Source organism: Amia ocellicauda, chromosome 7, assembly GCF_036373705.1.
Source record: "Amia ocellicauda isolate fAmiCal2 chromosome 7, fAmiCal2.hap1, whole genome shotgun sequence".
NCBI lineage: Eukaryota > Metazoa > Chordata > Actinopteri > Amiiformes > Amiidae > Amia > Amia ocellicauda.
Window position 1 is genome coordinate 26405539 of NC_089856.1, and position 16996 is coordinate 26422534.

Sequence of the window (16996 nt, forward strand, 5' to 3'; positions counted from 1 at the left end):
TGCAATTTTTACTTGTTTGTGGATGCATGCATTAAACTGTATTACCATGAAACTTATAAGCGAACCAGGGATTTGACTTACTCAGCTAATTCAATTTTCAAAGTATCAAATTTGCCATTTCAAAACAGAGCTAGATTTATCTTCAAATAAACTGCTGTATAAATGTTGCTTGCTGCTGCAGCCATGCGTTTCTATCTATCATTATAATGAAGTAAATCCTATAATTAAATGTATAAAAAAGAAAATAGAGCAAAAATACTTAACAAAGCAACCTCGCTAAACAACAACTCCCTTATCACTGCCTGACCCTGTGTCTTGTGTCAATGATTTATCAGCTCACCTGTTGTGATCCATCCCCATTAACCATGTGAGGCATCATGGGAACCTCGCCGTTCAGTAAGGGTGGCAGGTCCAGTGGTATCTGGTCTGTCATCATCATTGTGACGTACATTCATGGAGAACTTTCCTCTACTGCCTTTCTACAACAAAGGGAGAGGTTCAGCAATTAGTAACCCAACAAAAGGCTCAAGTCAAGCATCTCAGACAAATCCAAGAAGTAGTTGTGGGATGGTTATGGATATTTTAAATGCATCTTCAGAGCTATAAAGCTATAAACAAGGCAAGGCTCGAGTAGCTGTTTTTCCCTTATCTCGTTGGAACTAGTGACGAAGTAATGAAGTGTTGACTGACCTAAACCCTAAGGGAAAGTCTGAGTCAGAGGCCTCTTAACATTCTGAATTTTCAAACTGTTCTTAAACGTTCAATGCTTTTATGATTTAGACAGGCTTAGGGATAGACTTTCTCTGGAAGTGCCCTTGACATTCAATTTCATCACACAACAACTATGCAGACACCCTTGAAGTTCCATTCACCTTCCATCTCTAAAATGCTAAATGCTAGATCAGAAGCAAAGGGAATGGTAGGGCAGGGCAAACAGTATGTGTTGCATTTAATCTAGACACTAGTTCATTATGAATAAAAGTGTAAGAAAATGCATATAATACAATACAATTTAATTGTGAGTAACATCCTTTCCAGCAATAAATGTTGGTATTAACAAATAGAGAATAAAATGGAAAATAAAAATAATCCTGAATACCCCCCGCCCACAAAATTAAACATAATATGTTTAAAAAAAAAAAAAAAAAAAAAAAAAAAAAAAAAAAAACTCACAGACAGATCCACACATCTGTTAATTTTATTTGCACTCCAAAATGCCAGGTATCAATTTTGCAGGCCACTTCATAATGAATGTCCACACTAGTCTTTACTGCTTACACATATAAAGATACAAGGATAAGCAAGCTACCTTGAAGCCTCACTCTAGTCTATAAACTGCTCTTGTAGCTCTGTTAACACAGAAGACTGCTCCACAGTGCCAGGTAATTAACAGCAGTGACAGTTAATAGATGAATCAGTTGGTGCAGCTGTTTGCCAGAGATGTACCCTGTCAGGGCATCAATCAAAAGCGGCAAGCAGTTTCCAAAACACTGAGCAGCCTCTCTACTCTTCCCAGTAATCCAGGCTTAGACAACACATGGTCTCAATTGAATGCTGGCGTGCACGGGCGATCATAGAAGGGATTTCACAGATCAGCTGGAGTGGCAGAGGAGCCATCCATTTCAATCTCTGTGGCTAAAAAATTACCCTTCACATAATTATAACTAAAACATGATCAACTTCAAGAAATCTCCCATTTGGTGGGAGAAGAAGCATGCCATAATCGCTCACTCCCTACCCAGTGTTGTCCTACACTTGCAAGTAGCTCCTTGATCACAAAAGTACTCATCTTCCCACATCCAGTTTTAGCACATTCCTGATGTCAGCACTTCCTCAGTTACAGCTTGTTCTAGATTAGTTGGCATTACATTTTTTTGGGCCTATTGTTAGAAAGCAGGTCCACGAAGAATTACTCATTGTTGCAATTGGTATCAATAACGTATCCCGTGTCTTTGGCTATTTGTTGCTGGGAGAGAATATTTTTGTGGCCTTTGTCACCTTTATAATGAAAATGGGAAGTTCCCAGGCGGCTGTTTTTTGTGCCTGTAAATGAGATTCATATAAAAGGTACATTTGCTGAGCCTTACAGATAAACATTATGGCTACACTGAAATAGCCATTTCATAGCTTATTATTTATATAAACATGTAGTCCTGGAAAATCGTCATTTCAAGAAGGAAAAAAAAAAAAAAAGGTATGAGCGGTTTATTCATTTTCATCTGAAAGAGCAACATACAAAATCAACTTGCAACTTCACTGCCACCTATAGGGGCAGCCCAATGACAAATCCAAACAGAATCATAAGCTCCTTGTAAGTTATAAAATAAATGGCTGTAAAGATGCTCATTCATCTTCCAGAGATTAGAAAGCTGAAAAAGCCAATTAGTAAGGGAGGTAGTGCCAGGAAGGACTCCTGAACCCGAAGTGAAACTTAAAACTTAAAAAAAAAAAAAAAAAAAAAAACGTATGCAAAAGGCGGCCTTCAAGGGCAGCCGGAAGATGTGACAATGCTTCCTTGTTTACATTGGCAGGGGAGCAACCAACCAATTCAATACAGGGTGGCAACACTAACAGACAAGGGCACAACCAGGATGGGGAATAACAGTTTTACAGTGGCCTCCCTAAAGGGAAAGTAAAACTACACAGGTGAGGATGGGAACTGTAAGTAGAGAGAATCAGTTCCTATCTGGGCCACAAATTGATGGTCCACAAATTAAAGTGATGTTTCTCAACACAAATAACACTGTAAAAACTGCATTCATGTGTGATTTGCTGATGCACTTATAATAAAATGTGAAAAGGAGTTGGGAGAAAAAGCGAGTGGGGGATGGAGAATGTGGTTGGGAGAAGAGACCACAGAATTAAGATTCCACGAAAGGAATGGAAAAGTCACTACAGGACATTAAATCACAAAAGTAATCAGTGACCTTTCATCCACCAAAACTCCAAATAAACCACATAAAATGAGTGAGCAAGAGTGCAGCAGGAGAGAGGTACAACTGCAGCCAACGGGTTAAGCCTGGAATATGAAGTCATAATGAGGTCATCGTTATTTAAAAGCGTTATCAAATTCTTAATCTGTCTTCCAGCGAGTGGGAGAGGGATTAGGCTGTGAAAAGAAAGTGTCTATTGTATAGCACTGTGTGGTGACTGTAGATGTCCCCTTGTTCAACAATTTGCAGAGACTTCTGAAAAGTACAATTTCTATGAAACTCTGTATGTGTCATGCTTCTTTCTTACTTCTCCTGAGCCACCATAATAAGCGCTGTGGTTGTCCTGTGGATCTTGGTTTTATTCCAGGTTTGATAAGCCTGATAATTGTATTGCTACCTGCACTGTGTCCAGCTAGTGACTTCAAAAGAGGAAATTTTCAAATAAAATATATATAAAAGCCATTGTGTACTGTTCACCATGAATGAATATAACCATTTTAATAGGTCAGTTCAATCACTCAGATACCTAGTGCTTATTAATGCATGCATCACTGTACTATAATCTGTCTTTAAGGTCAGTTACTAAAATATGGATGTTCTGCTGCCCTCATTGTGTGCTGTGTAATCTTCCAATGAAAAGCATGTAATGTAACATTATCCAGTACATCCCCTGGATTTTTAGGGAATGTAGTCACTCTAGATTAGTATTTGTATTATTACTACTACTATCATTAATAATACTTATAATAACACATTGAAGACAAATGTTTAGAATTAATACAGACCAAAGATGGAAGATCTAGAATGTAGCTCATGGAAATCTAACCGATAACAAGCAAGAAAGCAGCTTCAAGATGTTCACTTTGTTAAGCACATTGTACACAATACTGAAGGTCCTAGTGCTCAGTCTGGCAGTTACACCTGTAATTCAATCAAAATGTCACCAATTTCACACATCCAGATCCATCTGCATAACTTGGCCAAGAAGCCATCTATAAAACAAAACCAGACGTACCTTCTGTCAATAGAAATATTGTAATTCTCAAGGTAATTGATTTAAAAAGAAGCCATGGAGGAACCAGTTAGTGGCTTTTCTACTCATTATCTAATTTTCATGGAAATTTCACTCTTCTCAACAAAACACAAGAGCCTTCTGTCTGAGAGCAATTCATTCGCTTAATTCAGTTTTAGAAACTCAGACAATCCATTGAGGACTCAATTGACATTACACTATATCATTCAAAGTAAACAATTGCCCAACAGTCAATTAAAACAACCAGAGACTCAACAGGTGTAGCAAAATGTGAAGTTGCAGCCCACTGCTGTGAATAGAAATAGCAAAATCAGAAGAGATCTCTCATTGGGATTGCTGCCCAACTTAATTGAATTAGACCATGTATTTATTATCATAGCTGTCAATATGTGGAATAAATCCTCAAATTTTAAATCCTCCCTTCTAAATTGAAAGAACAATCTGTTTCAGCTTCAGCATATCTTGATTGGTTCTATTATTGAGGTCTTGGGGAATACAAAACAGACTCACTTGACTGAAGGTGAAAAAAATACAGGGCCAACTGAAAAAAATCTGGAAAGAGGACAAAATGTGTTTCTTGTGATAACCTTTCCCCTTCTCCATCCTCCCCCCTACATTAATCATTTAGAATACTGGAGCTCTTTTGAAATGCTATAAATTTATTTCTTGTATGTGAAACCTAGCAACCTCTTTTGATAGGTTTGGGTTATCAACAAAAGACATTTTGATTACAATTAAATTAGTGAAAATGCCAGGGGTGAATGCCTCACCTTAGTGGGCGAGGGGAAAGAAGTCTGGACAGGCTATCTTCCAGTTATCCCAGTGGGAAACTGTCCAAAAATTGGGATTTCTGCTATGCAAAAGGGTGGGCAGATCCCTTCTTAAAGGGATGCGAGGACAAAGAAACACAGGAACTGACACTGACATAAAGGAAACCTACTGCCATATCTCTCAATCCCAAAAAGCTTTAATTGAAACATGTTGAATTTGAAAGCTGTGCGTTAGATTTCCACTCAGCACGGGAGACTCCTTGATAAACTAACAATGAAGAGTAGCCAAGAACAGGCTGTGAACTTGAACTCTCTTTAAAGCATCCCATCATAAAATATGGGATCACAATCAAGTGTGAATCTCTGTAGTGGCTAAATAAAACTAAATACAATACAAGACTTAAAAAAATCATAGACTGTAATGTGGAATTGGTAGACTGTTTCAATGCACCCAAGGGGCTTTGGGCAGCCCACAGATCAAATCAAGCAAGTTTACTGGATTCCACTTGTTTCAGCTCTACTGATTATCCTAATTTACTCAGCAAGTGGCATACAGCATACCAAAAAGAGACCAGCCTTTTTTCCCCAGTAAAACTTGGATTAATATTTCTAAGATTTTGACTCAATAATTCTACATCACAGTGATTCTAAGCACTTACCCCTACATCCCTAGACTGGAAAAACATCACAGCACATGGGTATTTATATACATGACAATAGCTAATTAAGTTTTAAACTATAAGAATAGGAGACTGCAGACTGTGGCTCAGTGCAATGATTTCAATCACGCACATTAATCCCTGGTCCTCTGTAAGATAGTTTTTTATATGAAAACAATTCGCCTGTGCTTGTAAAGCAAGACATTTTTTGGAGCTACGGAGAAGAATAATCCAAAATACTTTTCAGCTCTTGCTGGAGTCAAAAAATTAGACCGCTTATGTCTTTTAATTCATCCAATAATAGTGATGTAAAAAGAGGAGGAACAGTAAGATATCCTACACATATACATTCATTCTGCTATATTCCTAAACAAAGATGAACATTTCAAAGTTACATAAATATAGGACACTAAACATTGTGATTAGAATTGGAACCCTGTATGAATACATAATGTGAATTCCAGGTGTTCTTTATTTTTGCAAGGAAAACTGTTACGTCATCACGTGCTGAGCTATAAATTACTGTGGTTCTGAACACATTCAATGTAAAGTAAACCTCCCATCCCATCTTGGCTCCTTCATGTGCGGATGCCAGGGAAGATTGCCTTCTTCACACTCGACTACCTCACAGATAAGCAGGGAAAACAATTCAACATTGAATAACCAGATGCTAATCCTCCACTGTTGTCACAGTGCAACCCACTGTGAAAGATGGATTTTGCTAAAGCTTATACAGGCTCTCAGTCGGGAGAGGAAAAAGCGAGAGCCTCTTTTGAACTTCCCTATCCATCACATAAGGAATTTGAAGATACTATACTAGAACTAAAGAGGAATACATCCCAAAATACATCCCACTGGCATTATCAAAAAAGAAAAGCTGCAAGAGCATGCGATGATCAATCAGAAGAGAAGTGCTAAGAAATTAGGAAAAGCTGATTCACCTGGCAAGAGAACCAGATAATCATGGACTGTGAAAAGCCCCTTCTAATAAAAACATGAATTAATAAACACCTGCCACAGGAATCTTTCACAGGGTATCCTGAGGTTATGTCGAATGTCACACTGTAAATCGGAACATTTTTAATACAAACCGCATAACTCTCGCAGACAGTCTGAAAATCAGATGCACACTGTTCTGTCAAAAGAGTGAAGAGTCTAGAGCAAACCCTGAACTCAGATGCATATCAGCTGCATGCAAAAGACATGGACCACATCACAGTTTGTGACACCATGTAAGGAGAAGCAGTAATTTAATATTGTGTTAAAAAAAGAAGAAAAAAAAAAACCCTGGAGACATGAGCTCTACCTGCAAATATGCATACAGCTGGCTGCTTAGAGCACAGACTGGAATTATGTCATCCCGTCTCATTTCTGCTTCCACCGCACCAAACGGTTATGGTAACGCCAGCCACCAATGCAACACCTATTGTAATGTGAATCTATTTCTTACCTTTAAACACTGCACTCTAAACTTTAGATAAGAAGGCCAATGCACGGACAAGTCAGGACATTTGCCATAGAAAGCCTCACATTGCACAAACCATTGGGGGGGGGGAGAAGTGTGACATCCCACTGCTTGAATGAATATGTATACTAAAGCAGTTCCATTCTAGAGTGTATTCCTAACATCCTAATGCATTATTTGACCCATCTCTGGAATTGCCTCCAATTAAAAACACTTACTGTAACATTTAGCCTAACAGTATGTATTTAAAATGTTTTCTCAGCCATGCACTTTGACATGATGTTGTAGTGACAATAGTTGACCTTATTTTTTATTATGATTTTATTTATTTTAGGAACGAGAGCTTAAGGATTGCAAATTTCCACCGTTAATTAACTTTAAAATCACAAGACATCTTTTGAGAAGTTCTATGCCCTCCTTTTCCTCCTCTGGCAGACTGGAATGCAGTTCAACATGTAGGAGGTGCATGCCAAAAAAACAAGGAGACGTTTGCTCACAAAAAAAAAATGCTTAATTTTTTTTATTTATTTTTTTATTTTATACCACCTCAGACTGGCCTCCCTGGGGCTAATTCACCCTATGATAAATACAGGACTTACACCAATTTGCAAAGCTAACTGTGCTGAAGATTTGGAAATGCTGATCTTGTTTTGAAATTAGTTTAGAAACTCAACCCATTTTCAGCGGCTTTCAGATCCTTTTCATCTATTCAAATCCTGCATGCTTATCAATCTCAGACGCAGTACATTTCCAAAGTAGTTGTTAACCAGGAGAAATGTTCAATTTTCCACTAATAAGGGACAAGTTCTGCCTTCCCCCAACTGCAGTATACATTACGCATTTGTGAAGTTGGTGGAAAAAGAACAGAGGGAGTCTTTAATGCACAGTGTGAGGGCCATGCAGAAAAACTTCAGGTAAAACTCCTGCTTTATTGGATCCAGCTCAGATAACAACGCCCCCTCCCCCCAACTCTTCCCTAGCAGCATGATAACAGCTGACAAACAATCTACATTACTTTCCCAGGACCAAACAGAGCTATGGCAACCATGGATCCCCTTGGCAACAGCATCTCTACACATTTCCCTTCATTTACCTTTTCAATACAAGAACAAACTTTGATTTGGAATAATGCTACTGGATTTTAAATGGAAGAAATTCAAAGGCACTTAAAAAGAGCAGTCGGTAAACCTGTAATTAAAGTCGTTTTTGTTTTTCACAGTTATATTGGATTAGACCTGCTTTTGTCTGTGGTATTTTGTTTCCCCCAACAACTCACAAAGATGGCAGTTCAACATTCCACACATGGGCCACAGACTGACACCAATAATACACTACATTTTGCAGCAAAAAAACAGGAAGCCCAGGAAGAAAAAGTAAATTCAGAGGAAAAAGTCATATTTAAACCTGTGGAAAAAAATACTGTTTTCTATCAACTCTGCCCTTTAGGCTTGGAACTCTCTGCCACAACACACAAAGCCCTCACAATTAATGCTTTTAAAGCCTTCTTTTGAAAGAGTCCTTTCGTCTAATTTAGCTGACTATCATAGGCAAAAAAACATTAGGGCACATGATCATTAATCAGATCATAAAACATTAATAAAATCAATAAAATCTGTAGGTATAAAAGAAACTTACAAAGACTGCATGTAATTGCAACCATCTGTAACCCAAAAATAAGAAAACCCACTCATTTGTTGCTATTCTAACTTTTTTTTTTTTTTAAGGATAGAAGAGGACAGCATTGCTTTGTTGTTATTTTTTTTTAAGTGTACCTTATGTTTTGAGCACTTTTATATTTTATTTTTTAAAGAACACGCAGCAGCTGTGGTTTGGGGATGCTAATTCAGGGAAACCACACACAAAAGTTGAGAGGCTGGCAAACAGGAAATAAAACACAACAATCTGCAAACCACAGAAACACCACAGGCATCTCCAGTGTCACATGCACACACTTGCTTCAATGTACCACACAGAACAGACAGTGGGGTCTTAAATGAGTGATGAAAACTACAGGGTCAAAAATCCACAAATCATTAAACATCGAGCAAAACGGCACTGTATTAAAACAGTTTATCGAAAGCAGAATTAGTTACAAACTCAAAGAAAAACAAATGCACCAAAAAATTTAGTTGGCCAACAAGAGAGTTTGGGGTCACACATTGGTTTTCTTTGATGATGTGCTAACGTCTTCATCAAAAGCTTCCTGAGTTTTCTGGAACTATTAAATCAACCAGGAAGGTTCTCAGGTGTCTCCTGACGACAGTTATCCAATGACAAAGCAGACACTTCCCCCCCCCTTTCCCCCAAAAAACAAAAATTACATGAGACTTATCGGGAATGGCCATTATAATAACTTAAGGGTGGGGAGTGGTGGAGGGGGTTGAAAATATACCATAAAATGATACCAAGTATAAAACACAATTTACTGCTTTATTTAGACTCCGCTTCAGACACACCTGCTGTACTTGGTGACCTCCCCCCTTCCCCACTCTCCAAGTCATTTCATGCTAACCTGACCCCATGGAGTAGTTTTATTGGCAGCAAGAAGGGTACTTTAATATTGTGGGAAAATGCTTCGCACACATCTCCCATTCAAACCCCCTGATCTTAACAATAGGTATTCACGCAGGCAGCAGAAAGGCAGACTACATAATGAAGCACCTTTGTCAATTATTAGAAAGTGCTGGTGGTGGGGTTGGGGGGGTGTGCAAGCAGGGAGGAATGCTGAACTTCTGTAAACTCTGATGTCAAATACTTGCTGCGTGTACCTCAGAGTAAACTAAATAAAAGCCTTACAGGATTATGCAATAGTAAGGCAACATCCTCAGCCTACAGCGAATTATCAGCTGACAAGAGGCTTCACTTACTTCCAAAGTGCATCAGACTGCAGCATTAATACAAAAACAACAGTAAAAACACACACAAATCTGTTATTCTGCAGTCAAAATCTAGTTTTTGGTTTTCCTGGCAATAACTAAACATACCGTTAATGAGTTTACTGGAAAAAGACAGCAGGGGTTCTTTGTGCATTATTCTTACTGCTGATTTCACAGGTACAAGGTCAATCAAGTGAACTGCAATCCCTCTAATTGAAGTAATGATAAAATATTCAAGAGGAAACTAATCAGCAGGTTTGGTTCTGGAATTCCATTTATTGTTGTAAATCTAGTCCAAAGTGAAGCCCTAGGTCTTACTGTATATTACTCAACTACACCTCAGGGATCTGCAATCTTGATCCATAACTGAATTCCAGTCATCTAAAGCCAAATGGTGTACATAAATTCTTTATCATGCAAGACTCTCAAACACCAAAAGACTTTAACTTTAATATCTTTTAACTTTAAAATACTTCACACAAAATACCCTAGACACTTATAAAAAAACATGGGAAGCCTGAATTAGGAACTAAAAACATATATTGTAATGTATTCATGTAACATCTAGGTCAACAAATGTTATACTTTTATGTTATATTAAGATTTTACAAGGCTACCGATTTCATACACATGCAATTTAAACAGTTTGTCTAGAAATACTAACTAATACACAATTAGTTTAATCTAAGTTACTGCTTACTGTAACAGCCAATATTGTTTTTTGCTTAATTAAACTAAGCATTGAAGTTTTAGAAACTCAATTCCGTTAAGAAGCACAATATCCATAACATTCCAGTTTTTTAGATAAATATGATTTATGGCCTCCATTTGTAGTTAGGGCTATGCCAGTCATGCATGTGTTATGAAGCCTGACACAAAAAGCTATTTATTTTCTTGGATACAAGCCGCTACAAGTGATGCAGTATGGGAAAGATAAAATGCCAATTAGAGCACACACTGTGAAACACCATGTCTGCCATTAAAATGCAATCCATTCTGAAGCAAGCACTTTTAGTTACATCTGATAAGGCTCATAAAAATAGCTTCTAGTAGCCTATATACACAGCATCCAAGTTGAAGTCTGTATGTACTGAACACTTTTGAAATACATTTTAAGTTGATATGTTGGAGAAAGGTAAGTAGTAATGCATCTAAAGAAACAAAGTATAGCAACAAAGTGGTTTGGCTCCAGTGCATGAGTTTCTTGACCTTTCTTTACCCAGTATTAATTCTAGTTAAGCATGAAAATGTAATTAAATGGTAAAACATACATCACTTTGCAAAATCTGTATTTCATAAATTATCAGAAATCATTGAAATACAAGTTGATTTTAAAGGTTCTTGGTCTTCTGCATTGCAATAATCAAGGCCTAAATGCATTGGCTTTTTAATATTAGTAACCATGTAGGACAACTCTGTATCAACTTCATTACTCCATTCCTGTTGCAGGTTGTATATACCTCATTCCATCTCCACATCCTATTATCTAGATAACTTGGAAAGGACAAGCTCTGAACACAATGTAAGGATGGTTTCTGAAATGTAGGAGAGGTCCTGCTAGAAAACAACTTTGCAAAGTCTACCTATCACACAATATTTACCAGATTAACCTGTAGGTTATTTCTAATCACAGTGCCTTGAACCTGCGAAAGGAGGAGGGAAAAAAAGAAAAACAAAAGTGCAGTGCTAAGGGAAGGATTTATCCAGCCCAGTCAATTGTAACCCTGTTTATTCAGAGCAATCATTGTAACCCAACACCATGACAAGCCAGCTTTCTCACAAGGTGCTCTGTGTGCTGGGAGACAGGGGGGAAATCAGATTTTCCAATCGCTGGAAGCCGAGTGAATAATATTGTATAACATCTCAACATTAATCTAAATTCCTTCACTGAACAGAGAGGCTGATTTTCCTGTGCCTGGCCCATCCTAAACAGACTAATGGCTTTAAGTAAAACTGCATAGAAAGTGTCATTCTCTGACTGTAACCTGAGCAGAGTAAAAGGCAGAGCAGGTCACAAGTGAGAAATGCATAATGTGTGGAAAGGCTGAGGAAATATAATTTTAAGTCTAAGGTGAAACCTTCAGCTGAAATGACAAACCAATGCAAGTTCATTGTCTAATCAGAACTCATAACAAAAATCTGCCTGTCAGCAATTCTCACTACAAGGTTGGAAGTATTCATGTGTTCATTCTAGGGCTGCAATGAAGTGTACATTTTTACCTTCTATGGTTTAGATCACATTTTGCATTATTTACTGGGGACATTAATACTTGGCAAGTCATATTTATAAGTAGTCTAAGTCTTTTAAATAACAATTACAGATACACTTATGTTTATTATACACATATACATATTGTGCAGGTAAGCATATTAGATGGTGCTTATACTTCTACACATTGAGTATGTGTAGTATATTTTAAGGTTAACAGAATAAAGCACAGAGTAGCCTACAGGTAGTTTAAAGGGGTTGTGAATAGTTCCAATATGTACGGTAGGCCTGCATATCCTCATTTGCAATGTTTTTTTTTTTTTTTTCTGAAAAATACTCTTTTCTTTATTTTTAATCCAGAGCTTAATATTCCTACAAAAGTAGTCAGTTGGGACAATGCAATTCACACTGTGTAGCCCTATTCTAAATCATTACATGGACTTTGGCTTGTTGGAAATCTGACAATCTATAATCAAAATATATGGAGGATCTAGACACGAGTGCAAGCAGAGCACATGAAAGAGGACACAACTCATCTACCTCCCAGCAAATACCAATCATTCCGGTGTAAATTTGCACAGTACTGGTCATTTTTTCCAAACTAAGTTTTTGTGCTTCAACATGTTGGGACTTAAAGATCAAGTTGCAAGATCAGCATTTTTCTTTCTATATGGGAAAAGTTAGTTCAGTGCAGCTGTTTTACTGAATCTGCCTCTGAGGAGCATAGTTTCCCTATCTGTTAGGTGATGTTTTTCTGTATTTGAGCATTATAATACATGACTGAGTTACTGTGAGGTCCCAGGAGAAGGAAACTGGACTTGGCTGCTAAAATTTGTGACAGTCCTGGCTGGTTTGCACAGGTAATGTAATTTGTCCCAGTTCAAGAAAATAACTCTCTCACATATAGAATTCCACAGTTGTTTAGTGGCAATATAGTTAAATCTAAATACAATAAATGAATAAGCAAAAACTATCTATCACTAAAGAGTTACAGTAAAAACTGTATCAAGCAACACAGACGCTGCACAAACTCCTGCTATTCCCTCCTGGCAAGTTCAAAGGCAAATTGCCCCTACTTGCTGCGTTCAGAGCTTTTCAGCTCAGTCCACAGGAAATGGACTGTTCTATCGCTCCTATTACAAAGGTAAGAAACGATTTTTTCTGCACAGTACTAGTTAACAGAAAGTTAATAATTTAAAAGTCAATTACAGTAATCACCATTTATTGCTTAATCAACCCTTTTGTTTTCAAAATATTTTATGATTTCTCATTTTTAAATATTTCCTGGCATAACGCTATTCCCCCCTTCTAATACAAATTGTCTGCACACCTTTCAAAAACCAGGAAACCGCGTGGTACCCTAGACTAAAGGGGAAGAAAACCACAATTCTCAATAAACAGAACTCCAAAGTATGTTCCCCTTCCCTATATATATTCTGTAATTAAAAGATCTATTCACGCCACCTCCCTCTACATTTTCAATCATATGAACTAGACCTGATTTACATATTACAATAAAGACACTCCCAGATCAAGTCCTCCCAATAAATACCAACTTGAAACAAAGAACAAGGTAACAAACTTTGTTAGACAATTTCTTATGCTAATATGTATGTGTGTAGCTTCTAAGGAAATCTGATATGCGAGGCTATATAGTGTTCAAATACTGAAAATACATAAGAAAAAAATGATATTGATAAAGTGCAATAATGGTTTAAATATGAATGACCTCATAACACACACACACAAATAGATTGATTAATTATATTATTAAACAAGGGATGGCAGCACCAGTCCATTTATCACTGTCCAAGGCCAAGCTGTACTGTACCAATTCTATAAACAGCATGGAAATGTTGCTTGCATGGAAGAAAATGCTAATAGCAGCCTTATGTCTCAGTGGCTTTGACTGTCTGGTCAGGCTTCACTTTCAAGGTGCTGGACTACATGAAATACACACAACCACAGCTCCATCTGACAGCTTGGAAGGCCCAAGTGTTTAAAGGCTTTTGCACTGGCCTTGGTTTCTATACAGGAACCTAATGTGCAACTGGTCCAGGACTCTGAAAGTCTCAGAATTAAAAAAAAGTTAAAACAGAAAATGTACTGGTAAAAACTAAAAACTACTTTCTGACTGACTGATCACTAAAAGCAATGAACCAGTGCTTTACTATACACCCTGTTAAGGTGATACTACACCTTTTGAAAAAGAGAGCAATGATCACACAACACTTCTTTCATGTCAACTAACAGTCTGCTACAGTATCACATTGCTGTGTGCCCTGATCTCCAGTTACAATGCCAGAGAAAGTAAAGAACTACACCATTTTATACACCAGCTTAAGGCACTCTTCACAAGTCTAGCACACACAAAATATGCCATGAATTCACCAAATACCATCAAATACACTTTATTTTTGTAACCCTTTGAGTACGTAGGATAAAGATCTTGTAGTTATCAGGTACATGGGACTACTAGTTTACATCACTAGGTTTCCCTTCACAGAAAATGTATTCAACTTCTCTCAAAGGTGAAGGTTCACACTGATATCTTACATGGAAGTAAAAGTGTTACAATGGTGGACAGACAACAACCATTAGGAGGGTGGATAGAATAGCTCCTTCTGCTGCAGCCGCAAAGGAAGACAAATCAAATAACTCCTGTGGAATGAAATGCAGATTAGCATTTTGATACAGAACGTAGGAAGAAGTGGATCAAATTCAGCAACAGCTGAGATCAGCCCTCAACTAAAGGGAAGTGAAGGACATTTCTCACACTCCAGCCAGTAGAATGTAAATAATTTCAAACACTCGTGAAATTGTACATAATGTGAAAAGGAAATATGAAATCTATAAACAAACTCTTGGATTCCCTTAATGATATCACAAAGCCTACTCAATACCGTAGTGGTCTCACCACTGTGGAGAGAGAGTGACTGGATGGATGGAAAGAGAGGGGTGTGGGATGCAAACAAAGCAGCTGGTGTTATACTGGTGCAAAAACTTTAGCTTCACTTGTCATCCACCCACCACGTTTGTAAATAAAATGTGTGTATATTCATCGAATGTGCAAAACAATTATTCAAAAACTAAGAATTGACCAAACCTCAAAGTCAAACCTCTGAATGAAGATGTAATGATGCGTCTTTGACCTTTGTAAATCCGCTGATGGATGAAGGTCAACACTGGCAAGAGGGGTGCCTCCATACATTGAAACAAATGCCTGACCCTGGTATAACATGCAAGTCAACTGCTTATATCAGTGGTGAGGGATAGGTAGAACAAATATAGATCTAAATTAAAAACATCAGATAGATGGCTTTTGCACATGCATTCGTTAGATTAAATGAAAAAGTTAAAGGTGACATGGATTGAAATTGAGAGCAAGTACTGTTCAACATAATCATAAAAACCCCATCTGTTACATATTACGGGTGGCTTGAGGGGCTGAGGAATGTCTTCTGCTGACACCAAATAAAAGGTGAGGAATGTTCTGGCCCAGCACCTTGAATGGCTGGATCAAGCAGCAAATGCCTGGGAGTCTATACAACCAATACAGGCAAACTTCCTACTAGATTCTGCATGGGGGGGCTTCTTCCTTATTCACCAGCTGTCAGCCAATCAGACAAAGCTTCTGTGCACTGGAATGCTTGCACACACTGTGATTAAGGACAGCTAGAGAAGAAGGCCGTGTAAATTGTAGACTACTGTTCAATCAAGCAAAGGACAACACTGGAATACATTAATACTTCTACAAAGGTGTGACCTCTTTGCATGTTAATCTTAACCTCAAAACAGCAAAACAGTTTTCAAAATGCGATTGGCAAGTGGGTCAAAGTATAGACGCTGAGTTTTGAAATTCCCAGGGGGTGCTAAGCCGAAACCCCTATAACGACAGTCAGATAAAATAATTAGCAAGAACGTAGGGGCTGATGGCGTTTTCTCCGGTAAAAGCTCCGGGGGAGGGTGTTTTTCTTTTTTTTTTCTTTGAATGATTACAGAACTCAATATTCCAGGGGGGGCTGAGCCCCGCTTTTTTATGTTTGGGGGGGCTAAAGCCCTAGAGCCCCCGCATAGTCGGCGCCTATGCAGTACTGTGCAAACATTTTAGGCAGGTGTGAAACAATGCTGTAAAGTAAGAATGCTTTCAAAAATAGACATGTTAATAGATTATATTTATCAATTAACTAAATGCAAAGAATCTACATGAAATCAATATTTGGTGTGACCACCCTTTGCCTTCAAAACAGCATCAATTCTTCTAGGTACACTTGCACACAGTTTTTGAAGGAACTCGGCAGGTAGGTTGGCCCAAACATCTTGGAGAACTGACCACAGTTCTTCTGTGGATTTAGGCAGCCTCAGTTGCTTCTCTCTCTTCATGTCATCCCAGACAGACTCAATGATGTTGAGATCAGGGCTCTGTGGGGGCCATACCATCACTTCCAGGACTCCTTGTTCTTCTTTACACTGAAGATAGTTCTTAATGACGGTCACTGTATGTTTGGGGTCGTTGTCATGCTGCAGAATAAATTTTGGGCCAATCAGATGCCTCCCTGATGGTATTGCATGATGGATAAGTATCTGCCTGTACTTCTCAGCATTGAGGAGACCATTAATTCTGACCAAATCCCCAACTCCATTGCAGAAATGCAGCCCCAAACTTGCAAGGAACCTCCACTATGCTTCACTGTTGCCTGCAGACACTCATTCGTGTACCGTTCTCCTGCCCTTCAGTGAACAAACTGCCTTCTTCTACAGCCAAATATTTCAAATTTTGACTCATCAGTCCAGAGCACCTGCTGCCATTTTTCTGCATCCCAGTTCCTGTGTTTTCGTGCATAGTTGAGTCGCTTGGCCTTGTTGCCACATCAGAGGTATGGCTTTTTGGCCGCAAGTCTTCCATGAAGGCCACTTCTGACCAGACTTCTCCGGATAGTAGATGGGCATAGCAGGGTCCCACTGTTTTCTGCCAATTCTGAGCTGATGGCACTGCTGGACATCTTCCGATTGCGAAGGGAAGTAAGCATGATGCATCTTTAATCTGCTGC

General features: G+C 38.3%; 1 protein-coding gene across 5 annotated transcripts in view; it reads right to left on the reverse strand.

The window, feature by feature from the left end:
* The window catches only part of fndc3ba (fibronectin type III domain containing 3Ba), a 160609-nt gene that overhangs the window by 126035 nt on the left and 17578 nt on the right, over positions 1–16996 (reverse strand). For 3 of the 5 annotated variants that reach the window (XM_066708914.1, XM_066708910.1, XM_066708911.1), the window contains one exon: positions 341–479. In XM_066708914.1, coding sequence (XP_066565011.1) covers positions 341–451 — 111 coding nt within the window. In that variant the 5' untranslated portion in view covers positions 452–479. The remainder of the gene's footprint in view (positions 1–340; positions 480–16996) is intronic. The other 2 variants (XM_066708913.1, XM_066708912.1) reach the window with 1 other exon arrangement.